The sequence below is a fragment of the Primulina eburnea genome, chromosome 4, assembly GCF_022965805.1.
Source record: "Primulina eburnea isolate SZY01 chromosome 4, ASM2296580v1, whole genome shotgun sequence".
Classification (NCBI taxonomy): domain Eukaryota; kingdom Viridiplantae; phylum Streptophyta; class Magnoliopsida; order Lamiales; family Gesneriaceae; genus Primulina; species Primulina eburnea.
In genome coordinates this window covers 44174042-44188750 of record NC_133104.1, presented here as the reverse complement: position 1 = coordinate 44188750, position 14709 = coordinate 44174042, and the positions used below count along the sequence as shown (strand labels likewise).

Sequence of the window (14709 nt, the reverse complement as noted above, 5' to 3'; positions counted from 1 at the left end):
AACTTTAATCTTATCACACCTTTTTCTCCTTTATTTTTTTCGTCCATTTATGGCCGACGCTAAAATATTACAATTTCAAGGAATTTAAGGGAACAAGATCTTTTTTTAAAAAAAATATTTGTTAGGCTATTGAAATTTATTTATAATAGATATGCTGTGCAATTTATTAAAATTTATAAATTATTTCTTGCAAAAACTGCGATGGGTCGGGTTGATGGGTCTGCCAATCTGGGCTAGCTCAAATCCATTCCATAGAAATTCAAATGAGAGAAACTCATTTTTCTCAGGCCCAATAATATCAACATCGACAGGCCCAAAGTGAGGAGAATGGTTATTCATAAGTGAAACTAAAACAAAAAACGTCTTGCGTCTCAAATTCATCATCATATCTCTTCTCGATTTTCTTTGGAGTTAGGTTAAGAAATTGCTACTAATGATCTCACATCTAAAATCTCATCCCACATATGAGTTGTTGGATGAGATACAAAATAAAATTGAATGTCTCGTATTATTGTAGTATTATTATTAAGTGTGAGACTCTTAGAATAACTAACTTAGATGACACAAAAATATTTAATTTCTTAATTATTCTTCTTACCATACTAAAAAACTTCTCAAGTCCACTCCATAATTTACAGAGGAAAAAATCTAAACAAAACTTCTATTTTAAATTGAACAACTCTTTTAAATTGAAAATAACTTCGTGTTAATTGTTTAGTATTATTTTATTAAATTAAAAATAATAATAACAAATACAACATGTGTGCATCTTTTACTAGTGTTAATTAATTTTGTTCTATCGAAATGACACCAATTTTTTTTTATATAGTTTTATCTTTCATATTATTTGTTAATTAAATTTATTGTTGCGAGTTTATTAACAAAATTTGTAAGTTCTCCGTGAGAACGTCTCATGTATCTTTATTCGATCATTATTTGTGAGATGAATAAATCATATTCATATTTATAATAAAAATCAATAGTTTTAGCATAAAAATTATATTTCTTCACGAATAACTCAAATATAATATATGATTCACAAAATTGATCTGTGAGACTATCTTATATGAATTTTATGATTTTTGTATATCTCTCAATTTTTTTTTTTCTTAAACATAACTCTAATATATTTTAGAATTTAAACTACATCAGTAAATCTTATACAATGTATAATAATCATATCTTAGTAAGATAATATTTATTTTTACAAATAAAAATGATCAAAGAAAAAAAAAGTTATTATGACATACATGAACACTGGCTGTTTATTAAACAACATAAAATGTAACGGAAAAGGATATCACAAAAATACTTTTATGCCCTCGTGTTAACTTCATGGCCAGTGACACACGAAATCGAAGAAAATGCTAGAAAATGGACACGAGTTCCACAAAAATCGAAGCCAGAAGCCAGACACCACGCAGCATCCGAATGCTTTCATATATAAAGAAATAGTTGTCTGGTGTTCCGTTGATTGATCCGTTGGAACTAGAAGTCTAACCTCGCTCTATCAGTTAGTCTAACTTGTGTGGTGGTTTCATTTTCTTGATCAAAATGCTCGAAGCTATTCCATTTTTCTCCGCGCCCGCATGGCATTCAACGATTTTGCTTCAGACACCCACCATTTTAAGCAAAAAGTACCCACTTTTCCCTTCTATTTCATGCTCGCTGTTAAGTAACAAGGACTTCAAACTTCGTTCGGCGAAACAGCGGCAGAATCCTGGATTGGAGCCTCAGGATTCAGGTATGTCATCTGGGTTCTTCATGTTTGTGGCGTAGTATTTTGGGGATGGATTAACAATTTATCTTCTTTTGGGTTCTTCAGATGGCGAAAATAAGCTCCATTTGACTGAAAAGAACGCCGATGAAGGGATTGAATTTGGATGGTTGCCCGCTTTTCCACATGTTTTGACTGCTTCCATGTCCAATTTTCTCTTTGGTTATCACATTGGGTATACTGCGCTTTCTGATGTTCTTGATTGCTTAAAACATGATTTATGCATGTTCTACGAATGTATATGTTATGTTAGCTACTGATCTGGCGCATTCTTACGTCTAATTGAGTTGTTTTAGATGGAATGCATTTTTAATCTTGTGAAACAGTGTACTGGACTTAAAATGTTTCTGTTAGTTGATGTATTGTTGTTTTTTTTGTGTCTGCCTCTACTTGTGTCGACCATCTTTAAATGTTTATATAATTATCCATGATTCAGGGTAATGAATGGTCCTATTGTGTCTATCGCTAAGGAGCTTGGTTTTGAAGGTAATTCATTTTTAGAGGGGCTTGTAGTTAGCATATTCATCGGTGGTGCATTTATTGGAAGCATAAGCTGTGGTTCTCTTGTGGATAAACTTGGTTGTCGTCGCACCTTTCAAATTGACACAATACCTCTTATACTCGGTGCAATAATAAGGTAAATTTTTTGGATAGACGATTTATTTGCTGCTGTTGCATTTTTTATTAAACAAAAGTTCTTGAAACACTGTGTTTGACAGACGTTTGTTTTACACTTTGTAGTGTATTAAGGGAGTGAAAAACGTCAGTCAACCTTTCATATTTTCCCTACGAAATCACTCAACACGCATGCTAGGAACATAAAGAAAAATCAATGACCACGGCTCTTCCAACATTTAAAAAGTAGTATTATTTGACTTCTTATGAAAGAAATTGCAAACTTCAGATACCACAAATTTAAATTTATGATGCTTTGTTGTTAAAAAGAATTATTTAGCAGGACACATGCTTCCATGTTTGCCATTTTTCTAATTCCGTGTTTGACTAATTTATGCCAGTGCTCAAGCAGACTCCTTGAACGAAATACTGTGTGGGAGATTTCTTGTTGGCCTTGGTATTGGTGTGAACACAGTTCTCGTTCCTATATATATTTCAGAGGTAAAGTTAATGTTTCAGACTTGTAAGTTGTGTGGGCAACAAGATCTTCTATTTGTTTCTCCTTTTGTCACTGCCCAAATGTCCAGTTTTCTGTGATACCAAGAGTAATACCTTTTGAGCTTGAATTGTATAGCTTTGACTATTGTCAGTCTTCTTGTTTATTAACTTCTATACTTCTTTCATAGATCGCACCAACAAAATATAGGGGTGCTTTAGGGACCTTTGCTCAAATTGGGACGTGCCTTGGAATTATTGCCTCGCTATGTTTAGGGATCCCTTCAGAAAATGATCCCCACTGGTGAGCACATCCTAAGTACTTATTCCCCACTATTCTAATTTTGAAAGTTGATCATATTCTTGTTTGTTTTCTTCTCTTCCTGTGTTCTTAATTATCTTTCAGTATTTATAGGCTGGGATCAGTCATGCAACTACGCATTAATTTCACGAATAAAATGTTTATATATCTGTAATATTGTCTGTTACTGCTTTTATCCCATACATACAGAAGCTTGAATTTTTATCTTTGTAATCAGGGGCTGACATAGAAAATGTAGTGATGGGGGCTGTTTAATATAATTACGGTGCGAAAGTAGGATTCTCAGAAAATCAACATAAAATTCAAAATTTTCAATCTGAAGGATGTGTGATTTTCTTAGATTCTAGCACCCCTCAAGTATTTCTTCAAGTAGTAACCTTCATTTCAGATTTTTCATTCCTGCTGTTGAATTTGAAGTCTTTTGATACCAGGTGGAGAGTGATGCTATACATGGCTAGCATCCCGGGTTTCGTTATTGCCCTTGGCATGCAATTTGCAGTTGACAGTCCTCGCTGGCTATGTAAAGTATGTTGCATTTTATTTTTTGGCTGCCTTTGTAATTCACTGTGCTAAATAAATATCCTGGTCTATTTAGGCAGGGAAAGTTGGAGAAGCCAAAGAAGTGATAAGCAGAATCTGGGGGCCGTCTGAAGTCGATAAAGTAATGGAAGAATTCCAGTCTGTCATTAAAAATGACGGTACTGGTTTAGATAGTGATTGGACGGAACTCTTGGCAGAGCCTCACTCTAGAGGTGATATCAAGGTGTTATTTTCATTTTTCATTTGCCAATTTATGTTTTTGAGCTTGAAGTGCAGGTTGTGGTTCGTTGCCTATTCTGCTTTCTAGAAAAAACCATTAAAGTTACCTTGCACATTGAATACACTGGAGTTCTTTGAGTTGCTTACAAGGACTTGGGTCGAATGCCTCACTAGGGGACTTTGTTTGAAGCATTTCAGCCTAGTAGAACCTGCATAAACTAAAGAAAAAGCATTTTCTTTTATTTCAACTCCAACCTATAATTTATGGAATTTGTATGATCCATATGTTATAATTTCAATGCATGAACAAAACATATCGATTTTTATTTACGAAGCCTTGAGTGAGGATTAAAGAAACAGATTGTGTTGGGATGTTGAAATAGAACCCTAATTTTTCGGAAATAACATTGGACTTTATGGAAGACGTATTTGCTCTGCGATCCGATTATGGACTGAGCAGAACGTTCATGGAACATAATCTCATCTGCTTTATTCGATGGCTATAAAGAAAGGGATCTTTCTGGCAAACTATACTAACTCTCGAGTTTTAGCTGATACTTGAAGCTGCTTTGGGTAAATTAGGATCAGAGGCTTAGGCTACCCTAATCTAACAAATCGGTTTTAAGAGGAGATAACATATTGACAAGATTTCAAGTTTTAATGTAAAAACTTCTCTTTAACCAAAAGAATGATTGGAGACAATAAGAGATTATGAAAAATGTAAGACTTTTTCTTGATGTTATTATTTTTGAACTTTTTATTTGTTGGACTTCCTTATACTATCCTTAGCGTCTTTCTTATATACTTACTGCTCAGTCTATTTTTTTTTGTGGCTGCAGCTGCGTTAATTGGTGGGGCCCTTTTTATTCTTCAGCAATTCGCGGGCATAAACGGGGTTCTCTATTTTTCATCCTTAACTTTTCGAGATGTAGGAATCACAAGTAGTGCTTTGGCCAGCTTATATGTTGGATGTACCAACTTGGCAGGTTTTGCCTATATCTATGCCTATACTAGTTATTACAATAACTCTGGTCTCAATTTTTGATCTGAGCTGATTTTTAGGCGCACTTTGTGCCTCATACTTAATGGATAAGCAAGGGAGACAGGTGCTACTCATTGGAAGTTACTTGGGAATGGTGAGTAAATATACATACAAATATGAAATAATTTTATAAAATATCTTCGTTCAATTTGACTTAGATGACCTATAGTCATCGTGTGTCGCTATATGAGGTTCATTCAATGCATAATCTTTTTCCATACCAATAATCAAATATGCTTTTGATTGAGAATTTTCTGTGAATGAAATAAGTCGAATGACATGGCTATACTCTCGAATATTCCAAGGCAAGACGTAGTTATTGTAAATTATTTTTATCGCCTGTGTTTTTAATAAAGATAACGATCTTTCTGCAGGCTGTTTCAATGTTTGCCATAGCCGGTGGGATCAGCTTTCCTTTGGGCAGTGAGATCAGCAGCAACTTATCAATTTTCGGAACCATAATGTATGCTTTCTAGTATAACAATGTGATAGTAAATCTTGTCAAATTCAGTCCCCGTATCTCATCTTGTGATTTCCTTCTTTTCTTTTTCCAAGCATATATCTTTAAATGTCGTGTGAGTTCTTTATCCGTATATGCCCGCCAATGCATATATCTGCTAGTAGATATTTTTTTGGGAAATTTAATTTATGAAAGGGAGTGATATAGTTCGAAATGAAGTCAAAAGATTGAAGCTCCTTATGTTTTAGTTGGCAAATAATGAGCTCGATTAGCAACTATTTTTTTACATTCGCCATTTTATGAAAATTATTGAACCCCAAATTGCTAGAGGTTATGTAGTATCGTATCCTAAAGTCATTCATATCTCTCCCATAAACAAATGTAGGATGGGATTTTAAAAGTTCAGTCTTTTGACTTCAAAGATTGTTGCCTATAGGTACATATTTACTTTTGCTCTTGGAGCTGGCCCTGTTACAGGTATTATTATACCCGAGCTGAGCAGCAACCGGACACGAGGGAAAATAATGGCATTCAGTTTCTCTGTTCACTGGGTATGTAAACAAAAGGCAACTGTTATGCAATGTAAGTCTTAGGTTGATGTAATATGCTCGGTGATTTCAGGTCTTCAACTTCTTGGTGGGCCTGTATTTCCTTGAACTCGTGGATAAATTTGGGGTTGCTCCAGTTTACACGGGCTTTGGTGGGGTTTCCTTGTTAGCTGCTGTATTTGCTTACTATTTCATCGTTGAAACTAAAGGGCGATCCCTTGAAGAAATCGAGGTTTCACTGTCTCAAGGCAGGAAATGAGTTGATAATATTAGAATCTTTGTTGTCTCCCCGGAAAATTTGATGGCAATGGTATACAGAATCATAATTTGCACTTTGAACAATAATATGGTTGTGTTTATGTATAAAATTGCATGTTGCACTACATTTGCACACAAAGTCACTCCATATTTTACGTAGAAAAAAATTTAAACAAAACTTCTCTTTTAAATCGAACCACTCTTCTAAATTGAAAATAATTTTGTATAAACTATTTTAGTGGTATTCATCATAATTATTTTTTATTTTAAGAACAAAACATATCATTTTGGGGATAAAAAATTTGGAAAAGACCTATCTATACAAGAGGAAAAAACCAAAAACTTGAAAAAATATATTTGAGTATTTTTTTTTCTAAATTGCAGTTTTCCAATTACATGTTACGATTTAATTTGATTATGAATTCAATTAGTTTATTTATTTTTATATATATTGACTTTTAAGTTAATGCAAAATATCATGTTTTTAATCGAATTTTTGGTCATTAGTACAAATTACATTGTATCATAAATAATATTTTATATTGTTTTTAGCGATTAGCCATATATTAAATGTGAGATAAGTAAATTTGAGATTGAATTCAAATTTAGTTTTTCCAATCAAATTGATCACTAAATTTCATCCAATCCAATTTGATAAAATTCCAGTAGAATTTATGTGTTTTTTTGGAGTTCACAAATTATAAATTATGCCATAGAGAGATATTTTTGCAAGCAACATTGGTTTAGCATGTTGCTTGAGAGAGAAACAAATCTCCGAGATCTGAAGCGATTCTTTTCATCTTTGCCTCTGCACCACAACTAATCAATTGTTACATTTTTCCGAAAGCAGTACGTTTCCCATTCCAAAGCACAGCAATAACTGACCTGTACTTAGAACGAGGGTCGGTGCTTGTGAGCGCCAGTCCAGGGAGTATCGGAGAACCAATTCGAATCACATCGCCGTTTCTTGGAGACCTGTTGAAATCGACACTGGATTTGCTCGAATCCAGGTTCCGGTCGGTGTTTTACAGTTGCTGGTTTGTTATTTCTCGAATGTCTGCAACATTGTTCACTACGTCTTTGCTGTGTTGTTTTAGGGATGTCATTCTGTCGCTGCTGATATTTTTATTTTGTTTTTTACGCCTTTAGCTTTGAGCTCGCCGCCTGCCCTTGCTCACAGACTGATCGCCATTACTGGCTAAGCATATGTTTTTTTTTTAAAAAAAAAAACATATTTCGTTAACTTACGTGGGTGCCTCCTGTGAGTTTATGCATACCTTTGTCGATGCGCGATCTACTAGATTATTCTTTTCGTGAAGTGGTTATAAATCATGTTTTCAAGAATTTTGTTTGCTGCATCATGCCTGACATTTACTTGCTATTCCATGACTGCATGAAATGCTAGAGCTGTCTAGGAAACATGGGTAATTAATTGTGTAGGAAGATTAACGAATAGTTTCAGTTATGTAGGCCATAATGGTATTATCTTGGTTCCTATCATGAATGAATCTTGTGTTTGAGTTATGACACAAAATTGTTTCGCTATGCATTTAGTCAAGTGGAAATGAACTGTAGAGTTGGAATGTCCCTGAGTTATTAATGAAAGGGAATAAGGGATGTACTTAAAGGCTGAAGCATCAGGTTAGCTAAAAAAGGACGTCGTGTGGAAGACAGAGTAGGATTTTGTAGTTCTGAAATATTTACCCCAATGGACATTTAAAGGAAGAGATTGACTGAGTTATACTTTTGCATCAAAGCAAAAATTTGGATAGCTGAACTGAACTACCAGTTTTCATCTACGGTCAAGAGATGTTGTCCACTTGGAACAATGCTCAATGTTTTCAATGTTTCTGAGACATTTCTAAATTAAAATCTGACTACCATGTGTTAATACACGGCCATAGATCAGACCAGGTGCTAGCCCATTAACAGCATTGCCGTAACAAATGAGCAGAAAAATATTTTGATTATTGTTTGATGGTACTCTGGGTCTTATAGATGTTTCCTTCGGAGTTTGCCTTCTGGAAGTCTAATTTAATTTGACAATAACTGGGCCAAGTGGTTTGGGAAAATGTTCTCAAACTTATGTGATTAAGATCAAGGATTTTTGTCCATGAAAAAAAAGAGATTGAATGTGTGATTTTGTTTCAGTTAAGAGAAGGAGAGAAAATGTTTCACATATGATTGATAAGAGATAAAGAAAACTAAAGAAATTGGCCAGAGTACTTTATACATATTTGCTCGTGTTTCATAAATATTTTAAAAGATTAGCAAAGAACTAACTCGTGGGGACTCTTGTTGAAAATATGATGTAGTTATATATTTGGCAAGAATAGAAAGTGCTCAGATATAAAAAGTATTAGACCCCTTTCTGTGGTTTGATGAAAAGATTAATTATCTTTTATTTGAGAAAGACTGCTTCCGTTTGAATGCTTTGCCAAATTGATGTTCTACTTGACAATGCTGTGTAGATCAATTACATAATGCATATGTGCATTTTTTTTTAGGTCTCTATGGCCTTTTGTGAAGGAGTTACAAACAGTTCTGCGAAAATCACGGCCTTTTCACCATTTTCGAGGGGATGAATTACTTCATTCTGAGCTGAAAATTTCACCTTATTTCAAGAAACTCATCCAGCTGGCTGTGACAAAGTAGGAGTTGGATTTGTCTGTGTGATAGTTGAAGGAATACATAGACGCACACGATGATCAGCAGACAACTTTTATTGACCTATCTGTATCTGTTAGTATATATAGTTCTATCATCGGGAGTTATTTTGTACAACAAGGTATGTAATCACTTTTTAGAGATGGACAATATTTGATTCTATTCTCTTTTTTCTTCTTGGTTTTTCTTGTTACATTTGTTGATTGTCGTCATTCTGTTGGACAATTGTAATAGTATCAGCTGTTGAAGCTCTGGGCTTCAGTTTTTCCGCAGTTGGACATTTTCCTATTTTGCGTATCTTTATTGGTTATCAGCGATGGCCTCTTTAAAACTATAAGATCATCAGTATTTGCTTCTATGACGAAGTAATTTCTTGTCATGTAGACAACAACATATGAAGTTATATTGTTTGGTTTTAAATGTGGTTAAGTGGTTTGATGTATTATGGTGAGAAATGCGTATCTATTGGCTTCTAGGTGAAGTCTGGGCTCTTCTGCTGTTCTCTTAAATAGAAAAATTTGGTCATCTTTGGCAGTTTCTCTGCTTTAATTAATTATTTCTGTATATCAATTTATCAATCTTGCAAAAGAGTTAATCAACTTAATCTCATCATTTAGTTCTGGTCTTTTAGAGTTCAATGTGGCTCTAACAGTTAGAGAACGATCTGTAATATTCCTCTGTTCATTGTGTGTAGTGCTCAATCGTCTCCTAACGAAAAAGCATAGCTCATGAGATTATTATGCTCCTTGTAAACAAATTTTTATTGTTTTGAAAAGGTGGATCAGTTATTTGTGTGCTTATTTTGTTGCCGTATTAACAAAGTTGAGGGTTCTTCAATTTCATCGCCTTCCCAAAGTTTGGCATGTGATTCGAGGGTGTGCTTTTTGTACGATGCTAATAATGTTTGGCCTGGTCTTACATCAACACCCATTTTACCTTCTCCATCAAACTACAAATATGACATCCATTATACTACTGAGTTCTGAATCATCTTCCTTATGTTAGTTTCTTGCTGTGCAGTGGGTTCTCTCGCCAAAGTATTTCAATTTCCCACTTCCAATAACGCTTACTATGATACACATGGGCTTTTCGGGATTGGTGGCATTCCTTTTGATCCGCGTTTTTAAGGTAGATAGTATTTCAGAACTTCTGTCTTTGGTACACTTCTATTCCATCATTATTTCACTAATATTTGGAGTTGGGCTGACTCTTACCCGCTTGAAGGGTGAAGCTGATATATAACACAATAAGCTTGTGATGGATTATCATCTTTCCTTACTATTTACCGTTACGGTGTTCGCTTCGACGGACACCAGATGAAATGATTCATTATTTATTCCGAATGAAATCAATAAAATTTGGTGGTTTAGACTTGATACGGCATCAGAAACGATAAGTTTCTTTATTCTTGATCGAGTTTGTAAAATTTCTTAATGGAACATATATATAATGACGGTTAAAAGTGTATACATTTATCTTATATTAGAAATTTAACTGATGTAAATTCTAGAATCAAGTCACTGATCTCAATGCATATCAAGGTGATTGGGGATTTTCATTATTCAGTTTGCAGCATGCGGACTCTGTTTTTTCTCTCATGAGTCATGACTGCAGTCCTATGTAGAACGAATACCTTATTTTTTTTTTTTTGAAGTATCGGATACGGATATGACACAGATACGGATACGACACGCGGATACGCGTGTCGGATACCTCAAAATCCGTATCGTTGACTTTTTTTAGGGTTGACCAGCCGGATACGTTTTGGACACGGCGAGGACACGCCATGGATACGGCATGGATACTTTTTTCGGATACGTTTCGGCAAAATTGCAAATATTTAAAAGTTTTAGGGGTTAATTTAAAAAAATTAAAATTTCTAGGGACTAAAAGAAAAATAATTAAAATAAATTTTATTGGACTTATAAATCCCTAAATACATTTGTCCGTTTCTTTCATTCCATTTCTATAATTTTTACTTTTCAATACTAAATTTATATAAATATAAATATATATAATATTTATATATATTTTAATGATTGTCGTATCCTAGCCGTATCGTGTCTAATATTTTCAAAATTTGACGTGTCGCTGTATCCGTATCGTATTCGATACGATACTCGTATCCGTATCCATGCAACATAGCTGCAGTCTTAGCATGGTCCTAAGATCAATTACTGAATGGCCACATGATCATGAAACATTCATCGAGTCATACATATCATTACTGCTTTGCGTTCTTCTTTGGTATCAGTTTTTATGATAAATAGACGATCATCCATATTTCCATTCAACATAAATAGATCATCATTTCCTGTGTTTTTTTTCTGTTATCAAGTATGGTGAGGTACATACTGTGAAATTGTTATTGTTGTTTCACAAACTGCCTATATTTTTTTTGTGGTGTTAGGTCATATAATGCTGTCTGTATTCCCAAGTATTTTGACGTAGTACATTAATTAGATTAGTTGAGCCAAATAGAACCCTGCTTGTGCAACTTTGTGCATTTCCTTGTCCCCTTGTGAAAAATTAATACACTTCTAACTCTTCCTTGAACATGTTTTGTATCCTTTTGGTTGCTTTATAACATGTTTCCTGGTGTGCTGCTATCGTCTGTCTTATGTTTCAGTCATTTGTTTCTTGGACATCAATGTGATTACTTACCGCACATTGTCCATAATAGTCTTCACTTAATTTTACTTTCTCAGGTTGTTTCACCTGTGAAGATGACTTTTGAAATGTAAGTGATTTACATCCTCATTCTTATTCAGTTCATGTTGTTTCTCTAACTAATCATGCCTTACAAAATTTGCAGATATGCGACATGTGTTGTTCCAATTAGTGCTTTTTTTGCATCGAGTCTTTGGTAAGTACAATGTTCTGCAGAGTGAAAAACCTTGATTGGTTATATGGGTTTTGTCTTTCAGAGATATATCACTTATTTATGTTTATGTCATAATATAGATTTTTTATAATGTCAAAATTGGATTATCATGGACGGTATTTTTATCTGTCTTGTAAACTCGTCCAGCATTGTGGAAAATAGTATCTCAAATCTATTTGTAATGACCTTGGATGTTCATTGTATGCCACTCCAATAAACTTACATGGGTAGACTGTAATTATGATTCTCTGGGAAAAATATATTTTTACGGGATAACATTTTGTGGGTTTGTGTCTATACATTCATACATACATACATACATCATCACATCAGTACTTTCCCATATTGTTCGAGTATGTCGTGAAAGTTTATAATGGAGTAATCACCAACTGCATCCTCTGCTTTTCCCCCTTGTTTTTCATCTAATAACTAGTTCTTAGAGGGGCATTGTATTTTGAAATGTTTCTATCGGCATCAGCCTTCATTTCTGGGTCCATCCCAATAGCTTCAATGCCATATTACATTTTTTTAAAGCACTACCTTTCTCGGTTGCTAATCTGAGAATGCTTACGCAGGTTTGGAAATACTGCCTATTTGTTCATCTCTGTGGCCTTCATCCAAATGCTCAAAGCTCTGAGTAAGTTTTTATGCTTTCTTTCAATCTCGGCTTTTTTGGTTATCTTTGATAAATTTGCTGATTCTAAACCTTCGGTTTATATCCAATGACAGTGCCGGTTGCCACTTTTCTCATGGCTGTCGTATGTGGTACCGACAAATTAAAATGCGACATTTTTGTTAACATGATCTTGGTCAGTTTTGGTGTTGTCATATCTTCATATGGAGAAATTCATTTCAACGTAGTGGGAACAGTTTATCAAGTTACCGGAATCTTTGCTGAGGCTCTTAGGTTGGTTCTCACTCAAGTTCTGCTTCAGAAGAAGGGCTTGACACTCAACCCTATCACAAGCTTGTATTATATTGCTCCTTGCAGGTACTTAATTAAACCTAATGTCTGAGAAAAGCGCAAGAATGAAAATTGATGTGGAAGGCACAAAATTGATAAAATTTAAAAATCCAAATTTTTTGACATGTGTAAACATCATAAGATTTCCGTTAGGAGGATGGGGTCTTGTTATCAAGATTACCGAAATGAGAGTTTATTTTCAATTTCAAGGTGCCTGTTCTGTTATAATGTGGGCACTTCTAGCAGATGACACAGACTACTGCTTTGGGAGATTTGCGCATATTTGGTTTCATTTTAGTGTTTCGTTTGAAAATTTGTTTTGGATAATAAGAAAAGGTGTTTGGTATTTTTTTTGGGGAGACAATTTTTACCCCTCATGCCAAATCATGATAATTTTCTTACCATGTGCAGTTTTGTGTTCCTCTTTGTTCCTTGGTATCTTTTGGAGAAGCCGGAAATGGAAGTCTCCCAGATACAGTTCAATTTGTGGATATTCTTCTCAAATGCACTTTGTGCCTTGGCTTTGAATTTCTCCATTTTTTTGGTACTGGGTAGAACTGGTGCAGTGACGATTCGAGTTGCCGGTGTTCTAAAAGATTGGATACTTATCGCGCTTTCAACTATCATTTTTCCTGAATCAACTATCACCAAGCTCAATATTATTGGCTATGCTATCGGTACCCTTCTTATTCCATGTTCAGTATATGCAGTTCTTGAAAATAAAATTCTGGAAGGCATCCTAAAGTTATTCATGTTTCTGCAGCCTTATGTGGAGTAGTCATGTACAATTACTTGAAGGCCAAGGATGCTCGGTCATCTCAAACTTCTGCAGAGAGTATCACTGAAAGAGCAGCCAAGGTAAACACCTTGTTTGGGATAAACTGTGTCTCGAAAGTAGTAGTTGATGTAAAATAGAAAATCCAAGTTACCAATCTCCTCCAACTAGCATAGCTATCGCTTGAGTTGCTCGGGGAAGTAGCTTGTTGTTCGCTGCAAGTTGAAAATGGGAACACGGCATGAGAAAAATGCCTTTATTGACTATCCATGGGAGGGGAAATGAGCTTTCTGGTTCTTTTAATGTGGATTATCTGTATTGTGATTAATCCCACAATATCATGAATTGGATGTCGCTTTCTTAAAGTTGCTTTTATTTCCTTGTCCCATGAAATACTCGAAACTTTTCGTTAACTCTACAAGAATTTGAAACTTTACACATCCATAGATCAATGTAGTTTAACGTTGCTTGTCACTGCTTTTTCCAAGTAATGAAAGAATTGATACCACAGAAACTACTTACATGTCCATTTTTACAGGACCTTAAGACCGAAAAGAGGTCATCTGATCTGTATGTTCCGAGTGAAGACTCAAGCTATAGCATTGTTGGAAAGAACGGAAGAAGTGGATCTCATCTAGATGTAATTGTAGACGAAGAAGCCCCATTGATTCCTTCTTCAAAAGGTCTTTCTTCAAGAACAAAGCCTACTTAGTAGGTGAACTACAATCTCCTTTGCTTAGTCTTCAATTTCTAGTGCAGCTTTATTTTCTAGAATGGAACTAGTACATGTTTGTTAGCCCACACCCCTTTTTGTGACATTATGCGATTCTTTTGTGAACATCTTTGATCAAATACTTCTTAAAGAACGTAAAATAGTTCAAGCAGGTAGCGAAATATTTCATTTGCCTGCGAACCGTTGGTAGTTTACACAGCTTTGTAACTCGAGGTGTTAATCTACTGCTTGGCTTTTTCATCTTTTTTAATATCGAAGCAGAGCATGTGTTTTTTGGTGTACACTACAGATTTTGTTTGCATCCCTCTATTGAGTGAATCTTTAATTGTCTTTTCTCGGAACTCGTTATTTTATTTTATGAATCTTTACTACATACGAATTCGTATGTAGTAACTATCTTCTCCTCAGTT

The 14709-nt window shown here is 34.7% G+C and overlaps 2 protein-coding genes across 5 annotated transcripts; both read left to right on the top strand.

Annotated features, from left to right (window-relative positions):
• The first annotated feature begins 1352 nt into the window (after positions 1 to 1352).
• LOC140829406 (probable plastidic glucose transporter 1) lies at positions 1353 to 6403 on the top strand. Its single transcript, XM_073192612.1, has 12 exons — positions 1353 to 1744; positions 1826 to 1952; positions 2214 to 2414; positions 2794 to 2893; positions 3079 to 3191; positions 3641 to 3734; positions 3805 to 3961; positions 4808 to 4954; positions 5031 to 5104; positions 5385 to 5473; positions 5907 to 6021; positions 6092 to 6403. Exons 1-12 carry the CDS (start codon positions 1555 to 1557, stop codon positions 6275 to 6277), a joined length of 1593 nt encoding a protein of 530 aa, XP_073048713.1. The 5' UTR covers positions 1353 to 1554; the 3' UTR covers positions 6278 to 6403.
• Positions 6404 to 6975: 572 nt separating this feature from the next.
• On the top strand, positions 6976 to 14632 carry LOC140829405 (probable sugar phosphate/phosphate translocator At3g17430). 4 transcript variants are annotated; one of them, XM_073192611.1, is made up of 11 exons: positions 6976 to 7292; positions 8784 to 9064; positions 9964 to 10071; positions 11652 to 11683; positions 11759 to 11809; positions 12403 to 12464; positions 12557 to 12592; positions 12689 to 12818; positions 13203 to 13468; positions 13555 to 13649; positions 14105 to 14632. In XM_073192611.1, exons 2-11 carry the CDS (start codon positions 8981 to 8983, stop codon positions 14276 to 14278), a joined length of 1038 nt encoding a protein of 345 aa, XP_073048712.1. In that variant the 5' UTR covers positions 6976 to 7292; positions 8784 to 8980; the 3' UTR covers positions 14279 to 14632. The 4 variants fall into 4 exon arrangements, with proteins under 4 accessions (XP_073048712.1, XP_073048711.1, XP_073048709.1 ...); XM_073192610.1 differs by having other exon boundaries at positions 6978 to 7286; positions 12557 to 12818; XM_073192608.1 differs by having other exon boundaries at positions 6978 to 7292; positions 12557 to 12818.
• The last annotated feature ends 77 nt before the right edge of the window (positions 14633 to 14709 follow it).

Coding starts and splice junctions, on each gene's coding strand:
- LOC140829405 (XM_073192610.1), top strand. CDS start 8,981: ATGATCAGCAGACAACTTTTATTGACCTATCTGTATCTGTTAGTATAT. Junction 11,810..12,402: donor TTTTTTGCATCGAGTCTTTG/GTAAGTACAATG, acceptor ATGCTTACGCAG/GTTTGGAAATACTGCCTATT. Junction 12,819..13,202: donor TATTATATTGCTCCTTGCAG/GTACTTAATTAA, acceptor TACCATGTGCAG/TTTTGTGTTCCTCTTTGTTC.
- LOC140829406 (XM_073192612.1), top strand. CDS start 1,555: ATGCTCGAAGCTATTCCATTTTTCTCCGCGCCCGCATGGCATTCAACG. Junction 2,894..3,078: donor TTCCTATATATATTTCAGAG/GTAAAGTTAATG, acceptor CTTCTTTCATAG/ATCGCACCAACAAAATATAG. Junction 4,955..5,030: donor TGGATGTACCAACTTGGCAG/GTTTTGCCTATA, acceptor GCTGATTTTTAG/GCGCACTTTGTGCCTCATAC.